Below are 21,102 nucleotides of genomic sequence, written 5' to 3' on the forward strand. Positions count from 1 at the left end.
TCATGTTTCCTTATGAAGCTGTAAGACAACGAGAGATAAGCTGCCATTAATCATGCAAATTAATGTCGGCGGGACTTTCTTAGAAGGTTGCTAAGCCTAAAGATCAGTATTAATTGCAGCAGAATAATTTCCAATGACTCGACTGCTTTATGTGATTGCAGGAGCATCAATAAAACTAATTTCTTCTTCAGTGCAAATGTATGAGACCATCATTTGTGTTTAATTGAAATCATGCATATTAATTAGTGTCGCGCCAACCATCTGCTTATCACATCGCTTTGGAACAACTAAGTTAATCATGTATAGATATTAAATTAAACTTGGTACAATATTTAAATCATCATTTGGCCATCGATCAACAGTAGAAAGATTGCTCAATCGAAATGAAATCTCCTTTAACTTTATATTAGTACGTACCCACCAGTGACAAATCTAAGTGCACTATTGTTTTGGTTTCATGTAATGATGGTGTCCCCATGCAGATCAATAATTCAATTCCCAGTGACCAAACTGAACCTTACTGCATTTATAATCATCATGAATCCTCTTGTTTATTATAGATAATTTGGATTTAAGAAATGTTTTTACATAGAACACGAAGAATAACAAGTTTAATAGTTCTCTCAAAAGAAAAGAAAAGAAAAGAAAAAGTTCTCATAATAGTTTTCCAAAAGAAAATTCTTAATAGTAATTTTTGTTGAATGTCTGAGTCTCTCCAAGTGATTAATTATGAGAGTTTAAGTGCTTGTGTGATATGACTTATTTTAATGGCTATAAGTATTTATTTAATCTCATAAACTCTTATCATAATTTTTGTTATTGTTTTGTTGTTTTTCTAATAGAGCTTTTCAAGCTTAAATAAACTATTTTACCTCTATTAGGAAAAACTCAAATTTTAGGCTTTTGAGAGCATAGGTTGAAAAGCTATTTTTAAATGTTAAAATATCTAAAATATTCTCTACTTATTTAACAATCTTATTTTATTCTCTTCACAATATAACTTTAAAAAGTTTGTCTATTAAAGTAATTTTATAAATTTTTAATAAAAGTTCTTATTGACAACCAAATAACTAAAGTTTTTTGAGTAAAAACTTTAGTTACAAAAGCTCTACTAATAAAGGCTCTACTTATATAAGTTCTACTTATTTAACAATCTTATTTTATTCTCTTCATAATATAACTTTAAAAAGTTTGCCGATTAAAGTAATTTTATAAATTTTTAATAAAAGCTTTTATTGACAACCAAACAATTAAAGTTTTTTTAAGTAAAAACTTTATTTACAAAAGCTCTACTAATAAAATCTTTACTTATATAAACTCTACTTGAAAAGTTGTACCAAACGAAGCCTAAATTCTTTACATATGACTGTGGGAATTTAACTAAAAAAAATGAACCTCAGTCGAACATAATATTGATTTTTTTGAAAAAATTTATTTGACACAATTTTTTTTTTAAAACCTAATGCATTTGGTTTAGCTTTTTTACAGAACATAAAAAAGAGATAAATAGTTAATGTACTAATGTAGAAATTAAGTAAGACCAAAATTTATGATCCCATGTAATTAATTAGAACCATTCAAATTGATGATAATTAACTCACTTGGAATTGTCCCCGGCGAAAATAATCAGGAAAAGTTGGATATTGCCACCCCTTTTTAGTTATTTTTAATTTTTTCCCGAAAATGTCTCTACCTATGTTTGTAATACACTCTTCTAGTTTTTTATTTATTTTTTAAATTAAAACTCAAAGTAGTATTTTGTTATTTTTCCTTTCATAATATTGTTGTTTCCCTAGACACAAATTAAAAAGTTTCTCAATAATGAATTTTTTAATGTCAATCATTGACTTAAACCACACATATTTTAAAAAACAATCTAAAGTAGAAAAATATTCAATCAGTGAGAAATAGAAAAAGAATAATAGATTATTTTAAATTTACGTAATTTATGTTGGTTGGGTAGGAATAGGGTTGGCAATGGGATGAGATTTACTAATCCCAGTCCTGTCGCGTATATGCAAATGGGATGAAAAAACATTCTATTCATGTCCCTATATTTGTTTTTGGAACAAAAATATGTCCCAATCTCATCCCAAAAGAGATGGGATCCTGCGTGATCCCATCCCAATTGGTAAAATTTTCATTCTTAATCGGCAATGAGACGGGATGGGGTGGAATTTGTTAATCTCACTCCCGTCCTGCATATGTAATTGGGATAAAAAAATATCTCACTCCCGTCCATAAATTTTTTTATGAGACAAAAATATGTCTCAATTCTGTCCCAAATGGGATGGGATCCCGCAGGATCCCATCCCATCGGGAAAAATTGACATCCCTAGGTAGGAATGATAGGTAGAAGCACAAAAAAAAAAAGAAGAAGATAGATTACCGAAATGCAAGTGATTTATTGAAAAGAAAATCTAAATGTGTTTAATCCTAATTTATCTTTAAATATAATTCTATTTGAAATGGGGTTTTATAAGAATAATAAGGGGGTGCTAATAGCTCCACCCTCTGGAAAATATCTGGATGAGCCGAAATGCCTGTGACACTTTGAAAAGAAATTGGGCCTAAGAAAGTTCGACATTTCTTCGGGCCCAAAACTTTTTAACCCAAGCCATTGTAATAGCATTCTTTCTTACTGCTACTACTACTAAGCTTTCAAGAATGCGTGGCTTTTCGATTGTATCTTTTTTTTCTTTTTTTTTGACCAGAAAAAATTTCGATTGAAAGGGAAAATCGATTTTTCTGGAAATTCAAAAAGGAATCCGATATTAGTGAATTAGTAGAATTTATAGAGAATCACCTCTCTTGAAGTCACAATCTCCTGTATGGGAAAATTTACTCTAGTTTTAAATGATGTGTTGATGGGGAGAACAAAATGCTAGCACGGCATCAACCCACGGCTTATTTTCCGGCATAAATTGAATAATAGATCCCTGTCTTGCTCATCTATGGATGTAACAAACATTTCACCATCAAATTATGCTGCTGCTCTTTTTCATCTGAGGTTAATTATAGAATGTGATTTATTTTTTTTTGTTTTCCCTCTCAAATTTAATTTTCTTTTCCGGGTTCAGCCGAATATGTTAGGATGATAATATTGATGTTTTGTTTTGAGATGTAATTTGCAAGAAAGAAAACATAACGAGTTGCCTACATGTGGCCGATGATCTATGCTTGAACTAAAGAGATAAAGATTCTTTGAGGATTTGCTAATTTGGTGCTTCACGCTCACGCCCAAGGGGAAAAAAAAAAAAAAAAGGTTTGGGCGGTCTTAAAATGTCTTAAATGAGAACCAACACAAGTTGTCGTCAAGCTTTCGAGACATTTTTTGGTACTTTATGATTTTGAAAAAGTTGTCGCTTGTGTCCGAGGATCAGTTACAAATCACTATCGAAAACCAAAACCAAAAAAATTTAGAAAAAGGCTTTTTCCCCAGCATCATCCCACCGAAGTCCATTTCAATTTGCCTATTGATTTGAAAGCTTACATCAAGCTGGACATTAGTTTCTTCTCCCACCCTCCCCCATAAATTTAACAAAGTTGCATATTCTTTCTTGCCTTGAGAGGCCATTAGAACAGGCTTTATGCGCTTGATTAGACCTTCAATCTGAACTTCTATTGCGGCCCTTTTATTATCATATCGAGCCCCGTTGTCATTTTAATCAATAGGAACACGCGCATGAACGCATCAACAACTTTTGATAAATAATCTCATCTTGTTAATCTAATCGAAGCCACAGCCAATTGTTAATTAATACAAGCCGAAACCCAGTTGTGCTTACCTACCGGACGAGCACCAATAACAAAAAAGAGAAAAAAAATATGATAATGTTAATAATTAAGCTCAGTGGCCTGCCTTTACCAGTGAAGTGAAGGTCAATGCACATAAGTCACATCCAGGTGTCCCCAAACCTTTTCACTTCTTACGCAACATTGCATTTGTCTACTATATATACCCACCACAATAGTGACAAAAAATCTGCCCTTCAATAATAATATAATAACATTATGGAAATAAATCTTTATACACACACACATACACACGGTGTCATTCTTGTGAGTTGATGTCACATGGATCATTACAACAACGATTTTGATGGATTGGTGCTGGTAGGGAAGCGAAAGGTGGCAAAGCTATTGGTGAGTAGACTGGGGAGGGCCTGAAGAGGCGACAGGATTTCAGGGCCCCAATTAGCACCACAAAATCTTAATGGGCCCCACGAGTCCAATGGAGATCTTTCACTCTCAGTCAAATCTCGAAGACCCTTCAACAGTTTTGGTATCAAATTCAAACCGTAACAGTGTGTTGGCTTGCAGGCACTTGTGTCCGGTCCCCTGTTACTTTCAACCGAGGCAGCCAAGAAACCCACATTTTATGTCAAAATTTTGGGACCATTGGTCACTTACTCGATTGAAGAAAGGCCCTGTTCAATCGACATCTGATCTTTTCCAAATTCTGTTGATACAATCGTTTAAGCTTTAACAAGAATATATAATCTTATTTTAGTGGAAGCACTCTTGTCCTTTTATTAAGTTTTAATTAATTTGATTTGATATCGATTGATTTTGGACGCAGATGCCGGTAGATATCCAATCTAATTTTAAGCTAAATACAGTTATCATCAGGCATGCAGTAAGATGGACCGACACAAATGTTAAACGTGAAGTGAAATTAATTATGCATTATTAAAAACTGTAAAAGTATTGCTGTAATTCTATACGTCACTCCACTCACGTACAGGAACTTCAAGATCAATTTATGAACAATCTATTACACATACAGTAAGCAAATGTGCAAAGTAAGCAAACTAATTAAATTCACTAAATCAGCCAGCCAGCCATTGGAAAATCAGTGCACCATAATATCTCTCTCTTGACAGCGACAGAGTGTAGCCTGTTGAGACCAAGATTTGAGAATTGTTGCGTGACGCCATTAATTTCTCCCTCTCTCTCTCTTTTTCTTTTTTTCCCTTAAGTGTGTGCGCTGACTTCCTTCAGCAAAATTTTCTCTCCAAACATAAAAGTTTCAAAGGAACGACTGTAATCGGATTATAATTACCAATTAGGACAAACCCCACTTTCCATTTGCTTTACAATTAACATTAATTCTTTTTCTTAAGCAATCAAATTTTGCCACATGTTATCCGATAATAACAAAAATAACTTTTTTCAAGCACGCCTTAGAATTTTTTAAGGCGACCAATTTGGATACTTCTCTTGCCAAATATTTTGACATTGTTTCATTTTCAAAGGTACTTCCTTTAGGCGAGGCAACTAAACTTGCCAAGTGTAATGTAATAAAAACAACAAATAAACCCATTTTAAAGCACCCGTTAGCGTTATGCCTATGCATATCTTAGCACGAACCAATATGGGTAATTATAAAATATTTAGTATGACTTGTTTGCTGTGAGAGTAAGAATTGCAGAACATATAAAACTACGTTACAGACTCTGTATGTAACAGCTCAATGGAAATTAGTCTTGTATCAGCTAAGTTCCAACAACTTTTCCTCTCTCCTGCAACGCGTGGATGCTCCTCATTTGCTGCGTTACATACAGAATCTGTAACGTAGTAAGGTCCATCATTTGAGTGACAGGCACGCCAAAAAGAAAAAGGAAAACAAGGTCAAGAAAGTCCTTTGCGTACGGCAGCAAATGAGCCTGCCAGTCTCGCCCCGAAAATTTATAAACATTATTTACTGGTGCCAGACACGTGACACAGCCGTCTACATATTCCATTATACGCACCCGAAGGACCTGCTACAAGTCCATAATTTTACCTTTTACTAAAGTCAATTAGCCATTTTGAATTTCTTATTATGATGTCATCCAACAATTTCAACGCATCAAAACTTGTGATTACTCGTACGTTAGAGCTCAGTTTTTGTTTTATTTTATGTATGTGTGTGTGTGTACACAGTTTTTCTTTAAGGAATATATCATTCTTATTTTGATCAAGTAAAGAAAAACACTATGAGAGTGTGTGTAGTCTTTTTTTAGTTTGGTTGCTCTTTTTTTTTTTTTTTTAATATAGACATACTGTTAACTTATATAGTTTAATAAAATCAATTTTTAATATTATTAAATATTAACTCATATAATTTTATAATATATTAAAAAAATAATTCGATTAAACTAAACAGTTTAATTGGATGCCCGTATTAAACAGAATAAAAGTGCTGCACTTGAGAATCACACACTCGCCCGCGCGCAGAGCACACAGTACACACTGAAGAGATCTAGTAAAGAGTAAAGACAATGACCAAAATAGCATGAGATGCAATGGTTTCAGGCCGTACCAAAAAATATATTGTTTAATTTGAAAAACACTGTCCGAGTGTAATATCTTAGAGTTAGTAATGAACCAAACCAGCAGATATCATGTGATTAGAAATGAATGACGGAGTTGAGTGACTGTGAGGCCTCAAAATTTAACCAAATCAAATTTAACCGGATGCTCTGCCTCAAAATTAGTCTTCAGATGTGATTGTGATTGACGAGACGGCTCCGCCAGAGCTTAAAAGCGGAAATATGTACCGAGTGAATGAGCATAGATTAAAGGCATTGAAATCTACAGCCTTATCAGAATAAAAAAAAATTTCTTTTTTTTGGCAATATTCCTCGCCAACAAATTATTGCAAAAGAGAACCTAAAATCAATCAAATTCAATACCACATAGACAGCAGCTGCGGGCTACGGCAATTGCAAATGCAATGGAATGCCGCTGCTGCGTGCCGAGCCTCCACGAATTGACTAGAATAACCTCCATCCCTCAGCGTGTTGTCACTATCTTGCGTCCTAATTTCGCAGCTCATGATCACGTAAATGACCAAAACAGCCCTTCACTCGTTTCAAATTGAAAATCCGACTTTCTGCTTCTCCACTTTCTTTTCTTTTTTCTTTTGCCCTGGAGTGCTTTAGGTAACAGCAACAATAACCAAAAACTTACGAAAAGCTTCTGCCCTCTGTTTCCTCCGTCTCTTTCTAACCAATATTTCAGTTTCTTCTATTCTCTGTTAGCTTGTGTTTTGTGTGCCTATAATAAATATCACACTGCAAAGAGCTCAATTCTTTACACACACACACACAAGAAATTAAAGACCAATCTTTGTATCTTTCGCAAGTTGCAAGCTTCCATCTTAAGTCATAGCAATAGAGAGGCACAGAAAAAAGGTTGATCTTTTCTTTTCTTTTCTTTTCTTGCTAACGTGCACCTTCATAATAGCACGGGAAGGGAAAGGAAGGAAAGATTATTACACAGTCTACAATTCAAATCATATTCTCTTTCTTCATCAGACCCTCTCCCAGAGTGTTGTCATTTCCCCAAGAACTCGAAACAGTAAACCAAAGCTAAACAGAGGACAAACCCCGTCTCTCTCCCTCTCTCTCTCTCTTTATCTATCTGTCTCTGTCTCTGTCTCTGCTGTGTAAATGGCTGGCTGTACGCCGATACTGTTCTTCCTGCTAACGTGCGCCGGTCTCCCTCTCTGCTCATCAGATCCAAACGACGAAGCTTGCTTGACCCATCTAAGCCAATCGCTAAAAGACCCTTATAAGAACCTTCAAAACTGGACCAAATCAACATTCTCAAATGCTTGCAACGGCTTCACTTCATATCTCCCAGGCGCCACTTGCAACAATGGTCGCATCTACAAGCTGTCTCTCACGAACCTCTCTCTTCAAGGCTCAATCTCTCCTTATCTTTCGAATTGCACCAATCTTCAATCTCTTGACCTCTCTTCAAACGCGCTCACAGGGTCAATCCCGGCGGATTTACAGTACTTGGTGAATCTGGCAGTGCTGAATTTGTCAGCAAATCGACTAGCAGGAGAGATCCCACCTCAGCTCACATTGTGTGCATACTTAAACGTGATTGATCTTCATGATAATTTGCTAACGGGTCAGATTCCTCAGCAACTGGGACTTCTAGTTCGTTTGTCAGCATTTGACGTGTCGAATAACAAGTTGTCTGGGCCGATTCCGGCTTCGTTAGGGAACAGAAGTGGGAACTTGCCTAAGTTTAATGCGAGTTCGTTTGAAGGAAATAAGGATCTTTATGGATACCCTTTGCCTCCAATGAAAAGTAAAGGGCTGTCCGTTCTGGCCATTGTTGGCATCGGTTTAGGAAGTGGATTTGCAAGTTTGGTTATCAGTTTTACTGGGGTTTGTATTTGGTTGAAGGTTACTGAACATAAGATGGCTCTTGATCAAGAAGGCAAGATTAGTCAGCTTATGCCTGATTATTAAACTTTTATTATCCCGCTTTCCCTCTTGTCTCTTGATGATTGTTTTCAAGTATGTCAGGAATCTCAATGTGATTGAATTGAAGATGCTTATAATTATTCAGTGAGCTCAATCGCTACAAAATTTGAGGTATGCTTCTTCCATTTTTGCTTTTTTTTTTCTTTTGAAACACGAGTGAGGTGTGGGCTAATCATTCTTCTTATCTTCTGATGGGGTTTTTCAGAAGCTTTTTCTGTTACTGATTTTTTCGAGATTTTTTTTTTCTCAAATTCTTCTGCCCTTCGGTGTTTTTTTTTTTTTTTGAGATAGTATAGTATATTCTACAAACAATGACAATGTATAAACCTATTCAACTGGAGGCTTCAGTGAATTAACTATATCAATGTAATGTATCTGCTAGTACAAAATGTAATAGATTTTCTTGGCTTTGGAGTTTCGACACTTTCAATCTTTGTATCTATCTCTTTCTCTCCTTCTCTGGAAAGATTTTCCGCAGTTTATTTTGTTTTTTATTTTTCCTAAAATACATACTAAGAAACTGGTGGGGATTTTGATGCCCTGAAATGGGTGCATTTAATTAGAGGAAAATACAGTTTGGCCGAGTGGACAGGGGTATTTTATTCCTAGATTAAATTTGAGTGAAGGCAGAATGTTCTCATTTTCAAGAATTAAGAGTAGACATCTCTTAAATATTTAAAAATTTAGGCAGCGCTCCATTAGTATTTATGTAAATTGATCTCAGTTATAGTCTAATTTATAAATATAAGTTATATTATCATGTAATATGAGTTGTACTATAAGTAATAATCTCATGAAATAAAAAAAATTAAAAGGAAAATACGATTTCACCTACTTGAAATTCTAGTGCAATGCTAATGTGAGCCGGGGGGAGACCTGTTCCACCACCAAATGCCATGATGGAGATTGTCCATTTCTCTTTGGCACTTTATTTAAGCTGTTGGTTCCCTCTGATCATGCCAACATTCTGGTCAGTTTTGCCGGTCATTTATCCTACTGGTTTTTGGATTTCATGATTCTATGGGCGCATGTACTTTTATTGCACAAATTTCTGAAACACAAGTTAGAAAGTTAACTTACAAAAAAGTTGCACATTCATGTCTCTCAAGTCCTCTTAACTCGAAGATCATAAAAGTAAAACAATTTACAATTCCATCCATGTTGCCCAATTAACTGTATGTTCTATTACTTTTAGGTTCTTTTGAATACCAATACCAATAATTAAATTCTTGAAGTGGGACAATGAGTTGAACTGCATATACCGTATTGTATTTGGAGAGATGTGGGGTGCATTATTGGGGTGGCTCAGTGGGTTCGTTACTCTGGGTTATATATATTCTAGGCACTTGACTCCCCTTTTACCTGCGTCCTATTGTTTTAGCCGTAGGTGAACAGGCTAGGGCTGTAGGCTCACTTTCTTGCTCCCTGTGATCACACTTAAATTGAAGCAAGCTGGTGCCTGGTGGTGAGATTTAAGATTTTACTGCCCACTGCCCACTGCCCACTGCCCACTGCACACTGCATGTGTTTGCAGTGCCCACCCCCCTCAGCTCTATTTCTGACTTTTTCTTGTTTTCGGAACAGCAACCACTCTACTGGCACCTCTCCAATCTCTTTTCCGTATGAAAATCCCAAGCAAATGATTGAATTTCTCTTTTCCTTAATCCTTTGCAATTTACAAATACTGTAATCTACCAATATTTTAATCTGGAATTTATATTGAATTCTATTTTTTTTTTTATATACATATACTCCTAATATATTTAGAGACCTATCTAGAATATATGCTCCCATTAATATCCGAGGTGACTCTAATCCCGTCCACATTGTTTAAAGAGCACGGTCTCACCACTAAAGTAAAGCCGCACCTGTTTGTGGGGGCGAACAAGTCTTGAAGTTGAAAGTGGATGTTGATCAAAGTGCACGGACTCAACTAATTGATATTGGGACTTTAGAAAAATAAAATCCTTTGTTCCAGAAATTCGGGAGAAACAATAATATTTAAACAAGTAAGCTCAGCTAAAATAGGAGGGGATGCTGGACTATAAACTTGACATTTAACATTTTGGTTGGACACAAAGTGAAGAATGATATTTGTCTTTTGAAGATCCACAAAAGCATTCCAATTTTTGAACAACATAATTAGGCCCACACTTGTCGCCGCTGCAATCGACTGAATGATCGACTGGTTGAGATTGAGCGCATAGTTTCAACTCACACCGAAAGCAGAGATGGTCAAAATGTGCTTTCCATTTCTCACAATAATGATTCCTCCGATAATGGCATGCATGTCATCATGCTTTGCCCCCACCACAAAGCCACACTGATCTTCATGGTTTTGTTATGTTGTTGGCCGTAATGGGTTTCGGAGAATTTTTATGGGGATGGCTTCTGCCTTTTGGTTTCTCTCTCAATCACAACTCACAAGAGGTATGCTCTTGCTTTCAATGCGTGAAAAAGCCTAAAGGGTTTCGCTTCTTGAAAATTTACCTTCGGCCTCTTGGTTATCTTGATTTTCTACCCATTACAAATGAATGAATAAATCAATAATATAATATAGAAATCAATAATATAATATAGCAAAGTCCCCAAGGTTTTACTTAGATATTTTCGTCATGAATTGAACAACCATGGAACTTTACTATTTGGACAACAAAATATTGAAATCTACTATTGTAAGTCACATGCATTGATATTTTGCATCGTCTCCAGGTAAAAGTTAAAAAGAGGGGGAAAAAAAAAAAGAGGAAACAATCCAACTTGTTTGATGGTCGGCTGTGATGTGATTGAAGTTGTTAAAATAGAAGAATTAAAGGAAGCTTTGGTTTTTGAATGTACTCATTTCAGTGGTGTTATGTTACTTTATTTATGTGATTATTAATATTTAATTAATCAATATATTATAGAATTTTCTTTAATTAAATTAAAAAGAATTGTGTTTGTGACAACCATATCTCAGCCTCATAAAAATATATTGTTAAAGTTATTGAAGTCCATTCAAACGTATTGTATAATATATAGGTCATAAATTAGATAACTAAAAGTTTTGACAAAATAATGTACATTTTAATAGGTAAATTGGTCGTTTTGTATAATAAAGGTCGAGTAGATAAAATAATCTATGTTAAGGAAATTCTAATAGTTGGAAGCAGTGAAGGATACGTAAAACATAATACAGAAATTAGATTTAAGAGCAAAATTGATTAATTGTAAAAACTATGGATTTATGTAAATTTTAAAGAAACAACAAGGATTTTTGCTCCAATTTTTTTTTATTACACTAATTTTAAAATAAGAAGCCTACTGATATACAATCATACATCTACCAAGATTTTTTTGCCTTATGATGCAGTTGTAGATTATAGCCTGAACATTCTTTCCTCATTCACTACTAGAGGAATCCCGACTCCCGAGCAAAGGAATATCAACTCCATTATGGGAGATAATCGAGTTGGATTATTTTCACATTTTCTTAAACCCACCAAACAGTTTTCACAATTAGATTTAAAAATCAAATAAAATAAAGTGTTTCCTAATAGGCTTCAGCCCAACCGAGGATGGAAAGAAAAAGTAGATTGTAATTTGTAAAGCAGTGGAACTTCTAGCACCCCTCTAAAATCTTTATAACACCCCTTTTTGTTTTTATTTCCTAAACTATCCGAGTTTAATTTACAAATTACATACTCATGTATTAAAATTAACAATCTTTCCATAAAAATTTCACCCTAAATATGGTAAACTTTCTAAAAGTTTTGTCATTTTTAATAGTTTTATTATAAATACATGCAAATGCTAGAATCTTCAATTATTTCTCCTTATTGTATAATTTTTATCTCTCAAACATCCTATAATTTTCTTTATAATATATATTTTTACTTACAAACTAAAATATAAATATAAATTATGACATGGGGTATTAGGGTTGGTGTAAATTTTTTTAAAAGAATGTTTTATTTAATTTTTATTCGAAATGAAAAATTGAGTTAATTATTTTTTATTATTTAAAGTAATTTTAGTTAAATTAGGTTTTATGAGGAATTTTGAGGTCTTCAATAAAAGTTGGGCCTTCTCAAATTCGAGCCGAAACAACCCGACCCACCCATCACCATCTTCTGTCTCCACTCTCTTTCTATTCTACTTCTGTATACCCTTCAAAAACCCTAAACAATTTACAAGCTCTGAGCTTTAATATCATTGCATACTAGTTATTCCCGAAAGCGCGGATTTCTTTCTGCCGTTTCGATGGGTAAAAGTAAAGAAATCCCATCAAAAGAAGTCAAGCAAGCAGAAGAAGAAGAAGCAGAAGCGGAAGAAGAGAAAAGCTTCGAAGAGCTCGGGTTGGACCTCCGTCTAGTTCATGCCCTTAACAAAAAGGGCATTCAAAAACCCACCTTAATTCAGCAAGCTTCGATTCCTCTTATTCTTGTGAGTTCCTTCCTTCAACTTGCTTTTTTCAGCGTTATTTCAGTTTCTGGTCGGGTCTTTCAATGTTGCAAATTTAATCAGACTTACATTTGACGTGTAATTGTAAAATGGACTACCAGGAAGGCAAGGATGTGGTTGCAAGAGCGAAAACGGGTTCTGGGAAGACCTTTGCTTATCTTCTTCCTTTGCTTCACAGGCTATTCAACGAGTCTTCACCTAAGAGCAAGCTTGCTCCAGCTGCGTTAGTTCTTGTCCCGACAAGGGAGTTATGTCAACAGGCATGTTTTAGTTCTCCCCACTCTGCTTATACCAATATATCTGCCTGTGATTTTAATTATACAGACTGTCATCGGTTGTAGTTATATGATTTCTATGTATAGGTTTATTCGGAGGTTATGGCACTTATTGAGTTATGTAAAGGTCAAGTTCAGTTGAAAGTTGTGCAGTTGACGAGCAGCATGCCTGCGTCTGATTTGGTTGGTTCAATCTTCTTTTGTGTTTTTCCTATCAAAAAATCCTCTTTTGGGTTTTAATTAAGATTTTGTTTAGATTAAACAAGTTGAACTGTTTGCTAACTCCTGTCTGGTTGGTAAAAATGTTTCCAGCGGGCTGCATTGGCAGGACCTCCTGATATTGTGATAGCTACTCCTGGTTGCATGCCTAAATGCTTGTCCACTGGTGTACTTCAATCAAAATCTTTTAGTGATTCACTGAAAATTCTTGTGCTTGATGAGGTGAGGATATGACTCTTGGTATATCAAGAATCTTGTTTTGTGAATTTCAGTTGAGTATTATGACATAAGTTGAAGGTTTACAACTTACTAGCTAGCTTCGATGACATTGGGTGACAGTATGTTTTTTTTATACAACTGTCATCCAACTTATCAATTATATTGTTTGAATGGATTAGGTTCTAAAAAATGTACGCCACCTTGCATTTTAGTGGTAGTTGTGTTCTTCTCTTATTTGATATCATATTTTCTTGACCATCTTATTTTATATTCATTATTAGGAGTTGGTTGATTCATATTTGTTTCCAGGCAGATCTTTTGTTGTCGTATGGATACGAAGATGATCTGAAAGCTCTTTCAGCTGTCATTCCTAGAGGCTGTCAGTGCCTTCTTATGTCTGCTACTTCAAGGTGTGTTTTATGTCATTTTTGTTCAAATCCTATTTTAAAGTTGGGTGATGACAACTAATTTTCTGCCTTACAAGCTTTGATTCTAAGATGATCCAACCTGTCCTATCCTTTTCTCATCCCAAATAAGGATCCTGTGCCTTATGAAGTGGGGGAATCTATTTATTGCCATCCTTCACCTTTTTTATATGAGTGTCAAGTTCACTTTTGGGTTTCATTTTCTGTACTTTATTCCTATACATCGGCTGCCATTACTTGTGGGCCAATTCATCAGCTAAAACTACAACAATTGGTTTTGAAGTTCCCTCCCACCGATTGCATTCTGCATAATTGGAGATTCTGTGCTAGTTATCAACAAAATTAATCTTTCAGCATTTCGGTTAAATCATCATACCATGTAAAAATTATGTTGACTTTTCTTTAAGCCCTGTGAGTGGACTGACAGTGTTCAATGGATATTGCAATTCTGATATTTGGCAGTTCTGATGTTGATAAATTGAAAAAGCTGATTCTGCACAATCCCTACATTTTGACTTTGCCAGAAGTTGGAGACGTTAAAGATGAGGTTATTCCCAAAAATGTTCAGCAATTCTGGGTAAGAATTACTATGTTCTTCTTGGGAATTTGAAGACTATAGCATCTTTCAGTTTCCTTTGATACATGGAACTATATTTGGCCTAAAATATCCTGACATGTTTGAATTATCATTTGTGTTGCCTAATACATTCCTTATAACAATGGTGTCAGTGTTGGATCATGAAAGCCCATTAGTCATTGATTGGTGGGCCTGGATGTAATGCGTTAAACTCTAGGTAAACTTGCCATCAAGTATGTTAAAATTTATTAGAATATGAATAGCATTTGAAGACTATAGCATCTTTCAGTTTCCTTTGATACATGGAACTATATTTGGCCTAAAATATCCTGACATGTTTGAATTATCATTTGTGTTGCCTAATACATTCCTTATAACAATGGTGTCAGTGTTGGATCATGAAAGCCCATTAGTCATTGATTGGTGGGCCTGGATGTAATGCGTTAAACTCTAGGTAAACTTGCCATCAAGTATGTTAAAATTTATTAGAATATGAATAGATCCTAGAAGTAATTAATATGTTGGTTTACAACTATTTTTCCAAGCACAGAACTGGTGCGGCTCCACTTGACAATGGAATTTTGGGACCATGTCGATGGTCAGGTGTTATATTTTTGCTGTTTTTTAAAAAAATTTCTAAGGCCTGTCTTGGCAGATTATTTTGGATTTTATGTTGAAATTATCTCCAAGTAAACTTGTGATACAACATTTCACTCTGTCAGAGTTTTTCATTGTTGATATGCATTTGTCTTGTGATGTCTTCTTGTATCTGTGTTTTATTTGCTGTTGTGGATCAGTGGCTCAATTATATTATTTTAATTAAAACATTTTTATGTTTTCCTTTCCTTCTGTTTTAGATTTCATGCAGTGAACGTGATAAATTACTCTACATTCTTACCCTCTTGAAGCTGGAATTAGTTCAGAAAAAAGCTCTGATATTTACAAATACAATTGACATGGCTTTCAGATTGAAATTATTCCTGGAAAAGGTACTCTGTAGGGTACATTCATTGATTTACATGCTCTTTCTGTGTAATTAATTGATTTGAGGATTAATTTTTTCCATATATTGATGCATATTTATCTTTTGAACAGTTTGGTATCAAGTCTGCTATTTTAAATGCTGAGTTGCCACAGAATTCTCGTCTGCATATACTTGAGGTACGCTCCAATATTCAAATATGTTAGTTAAACTGGCTGAAAATAAACAAATTAATTAATTAATTAATGCTTTTTTTTTAATTTGCTCACATGGTCATCCTGAGGAAGATTGTTAACAAAACTATTTCAAGGTTGATGGCTTCAATGGTTTACAGTCATTAACAAAACTGGAGAGTTAATTTTCCATAACTCATATGGTTGTTAATAATCAGGAATTCAATGCTGGGCTTTTTGATTATCTGATTGCAACTGATGATACCCAAACAAAAGAAAAGGATCAAAGTGATGAGGGTGGTCATGTTGACTCAAGAAAGTCTAAAAAGCATCCCAAAGCAAAGTTAGACTCTGAATTTGGAGTGGTGAGGGGAATTGACTTCAAAAATGTACATACGGTAAGATAATGAACCTGTTTATGATGCTTCTTTGTGTTTAATTACTTTAGTTTACGATGTAAACGAGGCTGGATTGTTATGTGGGCTTAATCCATGAGAAAATAATAACCGATTATCTTCTAAATAGCAATAATGTGCGACTGGGCTTTAGCATTTCATGCCTTTGCTGTTACAATGGGATTCATTTGTCCGCATTTAGGACATTCATTTTAGAAAGTTCAATAGTGGTTTTGTGTCTTTAATTCAATTAAGGTTCTGAATTTTTTTTTCTTGAACTTCGATACAAACTTTTCTTATTTGAAACATGATTTTTTTCCCCCCCGTGGTTATGCCTTTTCTACTTTCAGGTTATAAATTTTGAAATGCCTCAAAATGCCGCTGGATACGTACATCGAATTGGGCGTACTGGAAGAGCGTACAATACTGGTGCTTCAGTCTCTCTGGTGTGTTCCGGTCAAAATTAAGTTTAATTTTTTGGAGGGGACCAGCTTTGCAGGATGGTTGTTGGTCTCTGTCTAATTATAAAAACATTGTTGATATTACCTTTGCTCGTCAATTGATATTTGATTAGATTAGTGACAATCACTTGAAAATTAATTGTACTCTTCCCTGCCTCTTCTCGAAGACAGTTATAGTACCTCCTTTGGTGCCTTGGACTGGAGTCTCATAAAACAACCACTGGCAGGCTTCATTACCATAGCTTGGGGCTTCTTAAATCACTTTTATAGGTGTACATGCCCCTAAAGTGCATTCATGATTCTAACAATCATTCTTACTATTGCATGATTTTTGATTTCTTATTTCATTTTGTATTTTGGTTTAATTAAGGAATTCGAAACATCTATTTTTCTTGGAGCAAGGGATGCATGCTAATGATGACTGTGATATTGGATCATATTTTACTTTCTTACAATTTTTCTGTTAACAGGTTTCTCCAGATGAGATGAAAATCTTTGAAGAAATAAAATCCTTCGTTGGGGATGATGAAAACGAGGATTCAAACATTATTGCACCTTTTCCTTTGCTAGCTCAAAATGCAGTGGAGTCTTTGCGATATAGGGCTGAGGTGATTTCTTAACTTCTTAAACACTATCTTTTCCCCCCATTATACTAGATTGTGAAAATCTTTCATTGACTTGTAATGTTATCAAAGGTAAACATAATGTATAGCTGGCATTGAAATTTTAGGAATTGATTTTTTTTTTAGCACCAACATGCCAACCCAAATTCCACCCTTGCTGAATAGTTAAAACGGGGGAGAAAAGAGTCGGGCATCTGCCTTTTTGTCCCCCTTGAACCTATATTTTTTGGGTTTCTTATATATTTAAGCTGTATTAATACTAAGTGTAAAACATACGTGGGTTCCAGTTGTATTATTTTCTTAATAGATATAGATCCTTAGATCACTCTATGCTGCAAATTCTTTGATGGTTTTGATGTGGATATCTAGGTGATGGATTATGGGGTCATCATGGTTCTTATTGATCAGGTCATCATGGTTTTTATTCTATGAATTATTTGTTTTGTATTTACGCTGGTGTTTTCATTGCCTTGTCCAAAATATTTAAAATATTTGGTGGGGTCTATTGTCTGGCAAAGTAAATCTGGGGTCAAATGTCTTCCAGATGAAAGCTTAATTAGCTGATAAGTTAGTGACGATTGCAGGATGTTGCAAAGAGTGTGACAAAGATTGCCGTCAGAGAATCACGAGCTCAGGACCTGAGAAATGAAATTCTCAACTCTGAAAAGTGAGTGATTGCTGACTACTTTTCTTTGGGAACTTGCATCAGTAAAACATGTAAAAAAAATGTCAAATTCAGATTTTTACTCACCTTTGAGGCTCATACCAGGCATTTTAGTAGTATGTTATTCAGAAACTTTTTGAGTCGTCATGAATACGGCAGTTGAATTTGTATTTAATCTGTGCCATTAATAGTGTTCACTTAACGTGTGTCAGCCGTGTTTCCATTGCCCCATAAATTTTGTATGCCATTTATTATTATTATTATTATTATTATTATTTTGGGGTTTCACTAATGATTGGATTCTCTTATTGTAGGTTAAAGGCACATTTTGAAGTTAATCCTAAAGATTTAGGTAACGAAAATTATAGCTTTTGGTGTCTCTATACCTTTTCTGTTATCCCCATATTCAGTTGAATCTGAACATTTGAGAGTGAATTTGTATTGGAGCAGATCTATTGAAGCATGACAAGGATCTAAGCAAGAAGCCCCCAGCTTCTCACCTACGTGACGTGCCAGACTACCTATTAGATGCAAAAACTCAGGAAGCCTGCAAGATGGTCAAGCTTGCGAGAGCAGCAATGGGAAATAAAAACTCTTCTCGCCGCCAGGGACCTAGAAGAAAATTTAGAAAAAGTGATCCTCTCAAAAGTTTCTCTGCTGAGGTACGTGGCTACTTGTTTGTACTTCAGTCCTTGACTGATTCTTAATTATGCCATATCGAATGCTGATATACGTTGAACTCACTTGGTCTCAGCCAACAAAGAGAGCGGGCAAAGGTAGGATGAAAAGAGAGGGAAGAAATGGGGATGATACTGGTAAGCATAAAAAGAAAAAGTCACTGTGATCCCGTTACTATGTGTTTTTCAATCTGGGGTTATAACCAACCCCTGCAGTTTTGTGTTTGTTAATGTATCGAGTTGGTTTTGTTTTATATGAAGTGGCTTTCAATTTTGATATGAGCTATTATATTATTATTTGTTTAGTTGTAGCAGCAGGATGTAAGGGTAAATGTAGATAATAATTTGAACATGAGAGTGCTCGTCGTCATGCTGATTAAAACACTTCTCTTCTGATTAGAAACCTTCCGCAATTGAGAAACACGAATTCAGGCCTCCAATAACAACCCAGATTAAGTCGTATAAAGAAAAGTGGGCCCAAAAAATAAAAAAGGTTTAAAGTTCCATCTCTCTCGTTTTTTTTTTTTTTCTTCAATTTTTATTTTAATTAAAAGAAAGGCGGCTTCTACGTTCTAATTCTTTGGGTCTGGAAAAAGAAGGATCTAGAAAATCATTAAAAACATGCGAAAGACTTGGCAACCAATTAGAATTAGGCATGCACGTACAACTGCTTTGCCAAAGTTAACACTTAAGCAGAGTAGTTCTAATGGAGCTTGCTTTAAGCAGAATAGTTCTTATGGAGCTTTGCTGTGTTACAGATTCTGTATGTAACACAGCCAATGAGCAGCTTACACGCTGTTGCAGAAGAGAGGACAAGCTGCTGAGACCTGGCTGATCAGCTGATGCAAGGCCATAAAGGACTCGGCTGTTAGTTGCAGATGCTGCAACTTAGTTGAGTCCTAGTTGTTGTTATTATTATTCTGGATCTATCGGCAGTATTGACGTGAGTAAAAAGTCTTTAACCACATCAATCCACATTTTGTTTTGTCCGAGAGGAAACAGTCAATGCCGTCTTCAAAACTATAAACGTTTTTGTTTAAATTAGTATGACACTTTATCGTTACTTGAGTTGAAAAGGGGGTAGGATTCAAATGATTTATATATGTTTTTCTTAAATCTTTTTAATCAACCAATCAATCAATCATATTTTATTATGTTAATTTAAACAAATATTTATGGATCTATATTATTCATCTTCAAATAGTTGAGTGAACTCAGTTGATAATGTAAAAAGTAATGAAAATATTAAATAACAATAATAATAATAATAATAATTCATGTCCACGTGGCATTAAGTTCGAAAGCTCAAGTGAAGTGAAGACGTAGTTGATAACTCAAGTGTCAAATTTCAAACATGACCATCCAACGATATCTTATTTATTATGAGATTGGATGGGAGGAGGAAGCATGGTTGGCTGGCTCTCCCTCCCAATCACAACAACAAACAGTCTCGTAACTGGTCTCTCTCTCTCGCACAATTGAATTATTTTTCCTCAAATAAATGTTTTTCATTTGCATACACAATGGTCACTAAAGTTTCAGTTGCAGACGGCAGTTGAATTTGCAACATTTCATTTCTCGTTTTTTCGGCAACGCGCATGTTTAATTCTATACGACGTGGACGTAACAGTAACAGGTGAAAGAGAGTGCGATATAAATTCAGATACATCTTCCGAAAAATACAACTGAATGTGAGATGAAAGCCGCCATTTTTTTATTTTCCCTCCTTTTTTTTTTTTTTTTTGAATTTTCGTTCGTAAGATATTAACTAGGTCACTAAAGTTTTTAAGTTTGACCCAACCCAATTATTAAACTGTAAATCGACCAACATTTGACATTGAGAGAAGCTACATTTTGATAAATGTTTGTTTTTTGCAACTATTTACAATTTTTTTTATAATTGGTCATAAGGTCTTTGCTACTTATAATAAGAAATTTTTTACTTTAATTTGAGACATATAATGTAATATTGAGAAATTATAATAATTTTTTTTTTTTTTTTTTACTCTTATATACTACTATGACTGCAATGTTCATGCGAAATAGGGAACATGCAATGTAGGATATAGAATCATTCTATAGGTTTGATCAAAATATCAGACAGAAAATTGGCAGCGAAGTGCCCATGTGATGTGAAGTTTAGCGGTAATTATTTTTTCATTAAAGATGATATCATAATCACCAACCGTTCGTCATTATGATGGGTAGGTTCATGTTAAATGAATATGGAAAAATTTCATGTGACAACTCATGTCGGTGCGCGCAATTTTTGATGCTATCAATGCCCCCCCAAATTGTCATCTGTCACTGTAGTGTATATAAAGAGTATAACAATATTATATTATTTTTGTTTGAGGTATTTAGTTTTTATGTTAATTGACGTAGTAAATAATGTATTATTATCATTATTTGATCAATTAATGATAGTTAATTACTAAATCTTATTATTATTTTTATTTAAATGATAAAATTTTATTAGTGACATATAAGTAGGATTAAAACTATGTATCTCAATTAATTAAAAGTAACTATAATTTGATTTTCTTTCTTTTCTCTCTCTCTCTTTTAAAGATTAAAAAAAATTATTTATTTTCTCATTCTCTCTTTTCATATTAAAAAAATGGCTCAAAACGAAACCCAAACGTGGTTTTCCTTTTTAAAGGAAATATTATGCATCATAAAGATTTTTTTTTTTTTAC

The 21,102-nt window shown here is 34.5% G+C and overlaps 2 protein-coding genes across 2 annotated transcripts; both read left to right on the forward strand.

Annotated features, from left to right (window-relative positions):
• The first annotated feature begins 6,618 nt into the window (after positions 1-6,618).
• LOC102617615 (receptor-like protein 44) lies at positions 6,619-8,845 on the forward strand. Its single transcript, XM_006466360.4, has one exon. The coding sequence runs from the start codon at positions 7,440-7,442 to the stop codon at positions 8,253-8,255; it is 816 nt and encodes a 271-aa protein (XP_006466423.2). The 5' UTR covers positions 6,619-7,439; the 3' UTR covers positions 8,256-8,845.
• Positions 8,846-12,350: 3,505 nt separating this feature from the next.
• On the forward strand, positions 12,351-18,685 carry LOC102617323 (DEAD-box ATP-dependent RNA helicase 16). The gene is made up of 15 exons (XM_006466359.4): positions 12,351-12,695; positions 12,815-12,973; positions 13,076-13,171; positions 13,301-13,429; positions 13,736-13,836; positions 14,314-14,428; positions 15,286-15,417; positions 15,524-15,589; positions 15,802-15,981; positions 16,329-16,424; positions 16,910-17,047; positions 17,647-17,729; positions 18,041-18,078; positions 18,177-18,388; positions 18,481-18,685. The coding sequence occupies exons 1-15, from the start codon at positions 12,513-12,515 to the stop codon at positions 18,568-18,570; spliced, it is 1,818 nt and encodes a 605-aa protein (XP_006466422.2). The 5' UTR covers positions 12,351-12,512; the 3' UTR covers positions 18,571-18,685.
• The last annotated feature ends 2,417 nt before the right edge of the window (positions 18,686-21,102 follow it).

This window comes from Citrus sinensis, chromosome 7 (genome assembly GCF_022201045.2).
Source record: "Citrus sinensis cultivar Valencia sweet orange chromosome 7, DVS_A1.0, whole genome shotgun sequence".
Taxonomy (NCBI): Eukaryota; Viridiplantae; Streptophyta; class Magnoliopsida; order Sapindales; family Rutaceae; genus Citrus; species Citrus sinensis.

Bases quoted from the DNA above. Each gene is read 5' to 3' on its own strand.
- LOC102617615 (XM_006466360.4), top strand. From the start codon at position 7,440: ATGGCTGGCTGTACGCCGATACTGTTCTTCCTGCTAACGTGCGCCGGT.
- LOC102617323 (XM_006466359.4), top strand. From the start codon at position 12,513: ATGGGTAAAAGTAAAGAAATCCCATCAAAAGAAGTCAAGCAAGCAGAA. The intron at 15,418-15,523 runs GTACTCTGTAGG...TCTTTTGAACAG, and splicing joins TGAAATTATTCCTGGAAAAG to TTTGGTATCAAGTCTGCTAT. The intron at 15,590-15,801 runs GTACGCTCCAAT...GTTAATAATCAG, and splicing joins CTCGTCTGCATATACTTGAG to GAATTCAATGCTGGGCTTTT.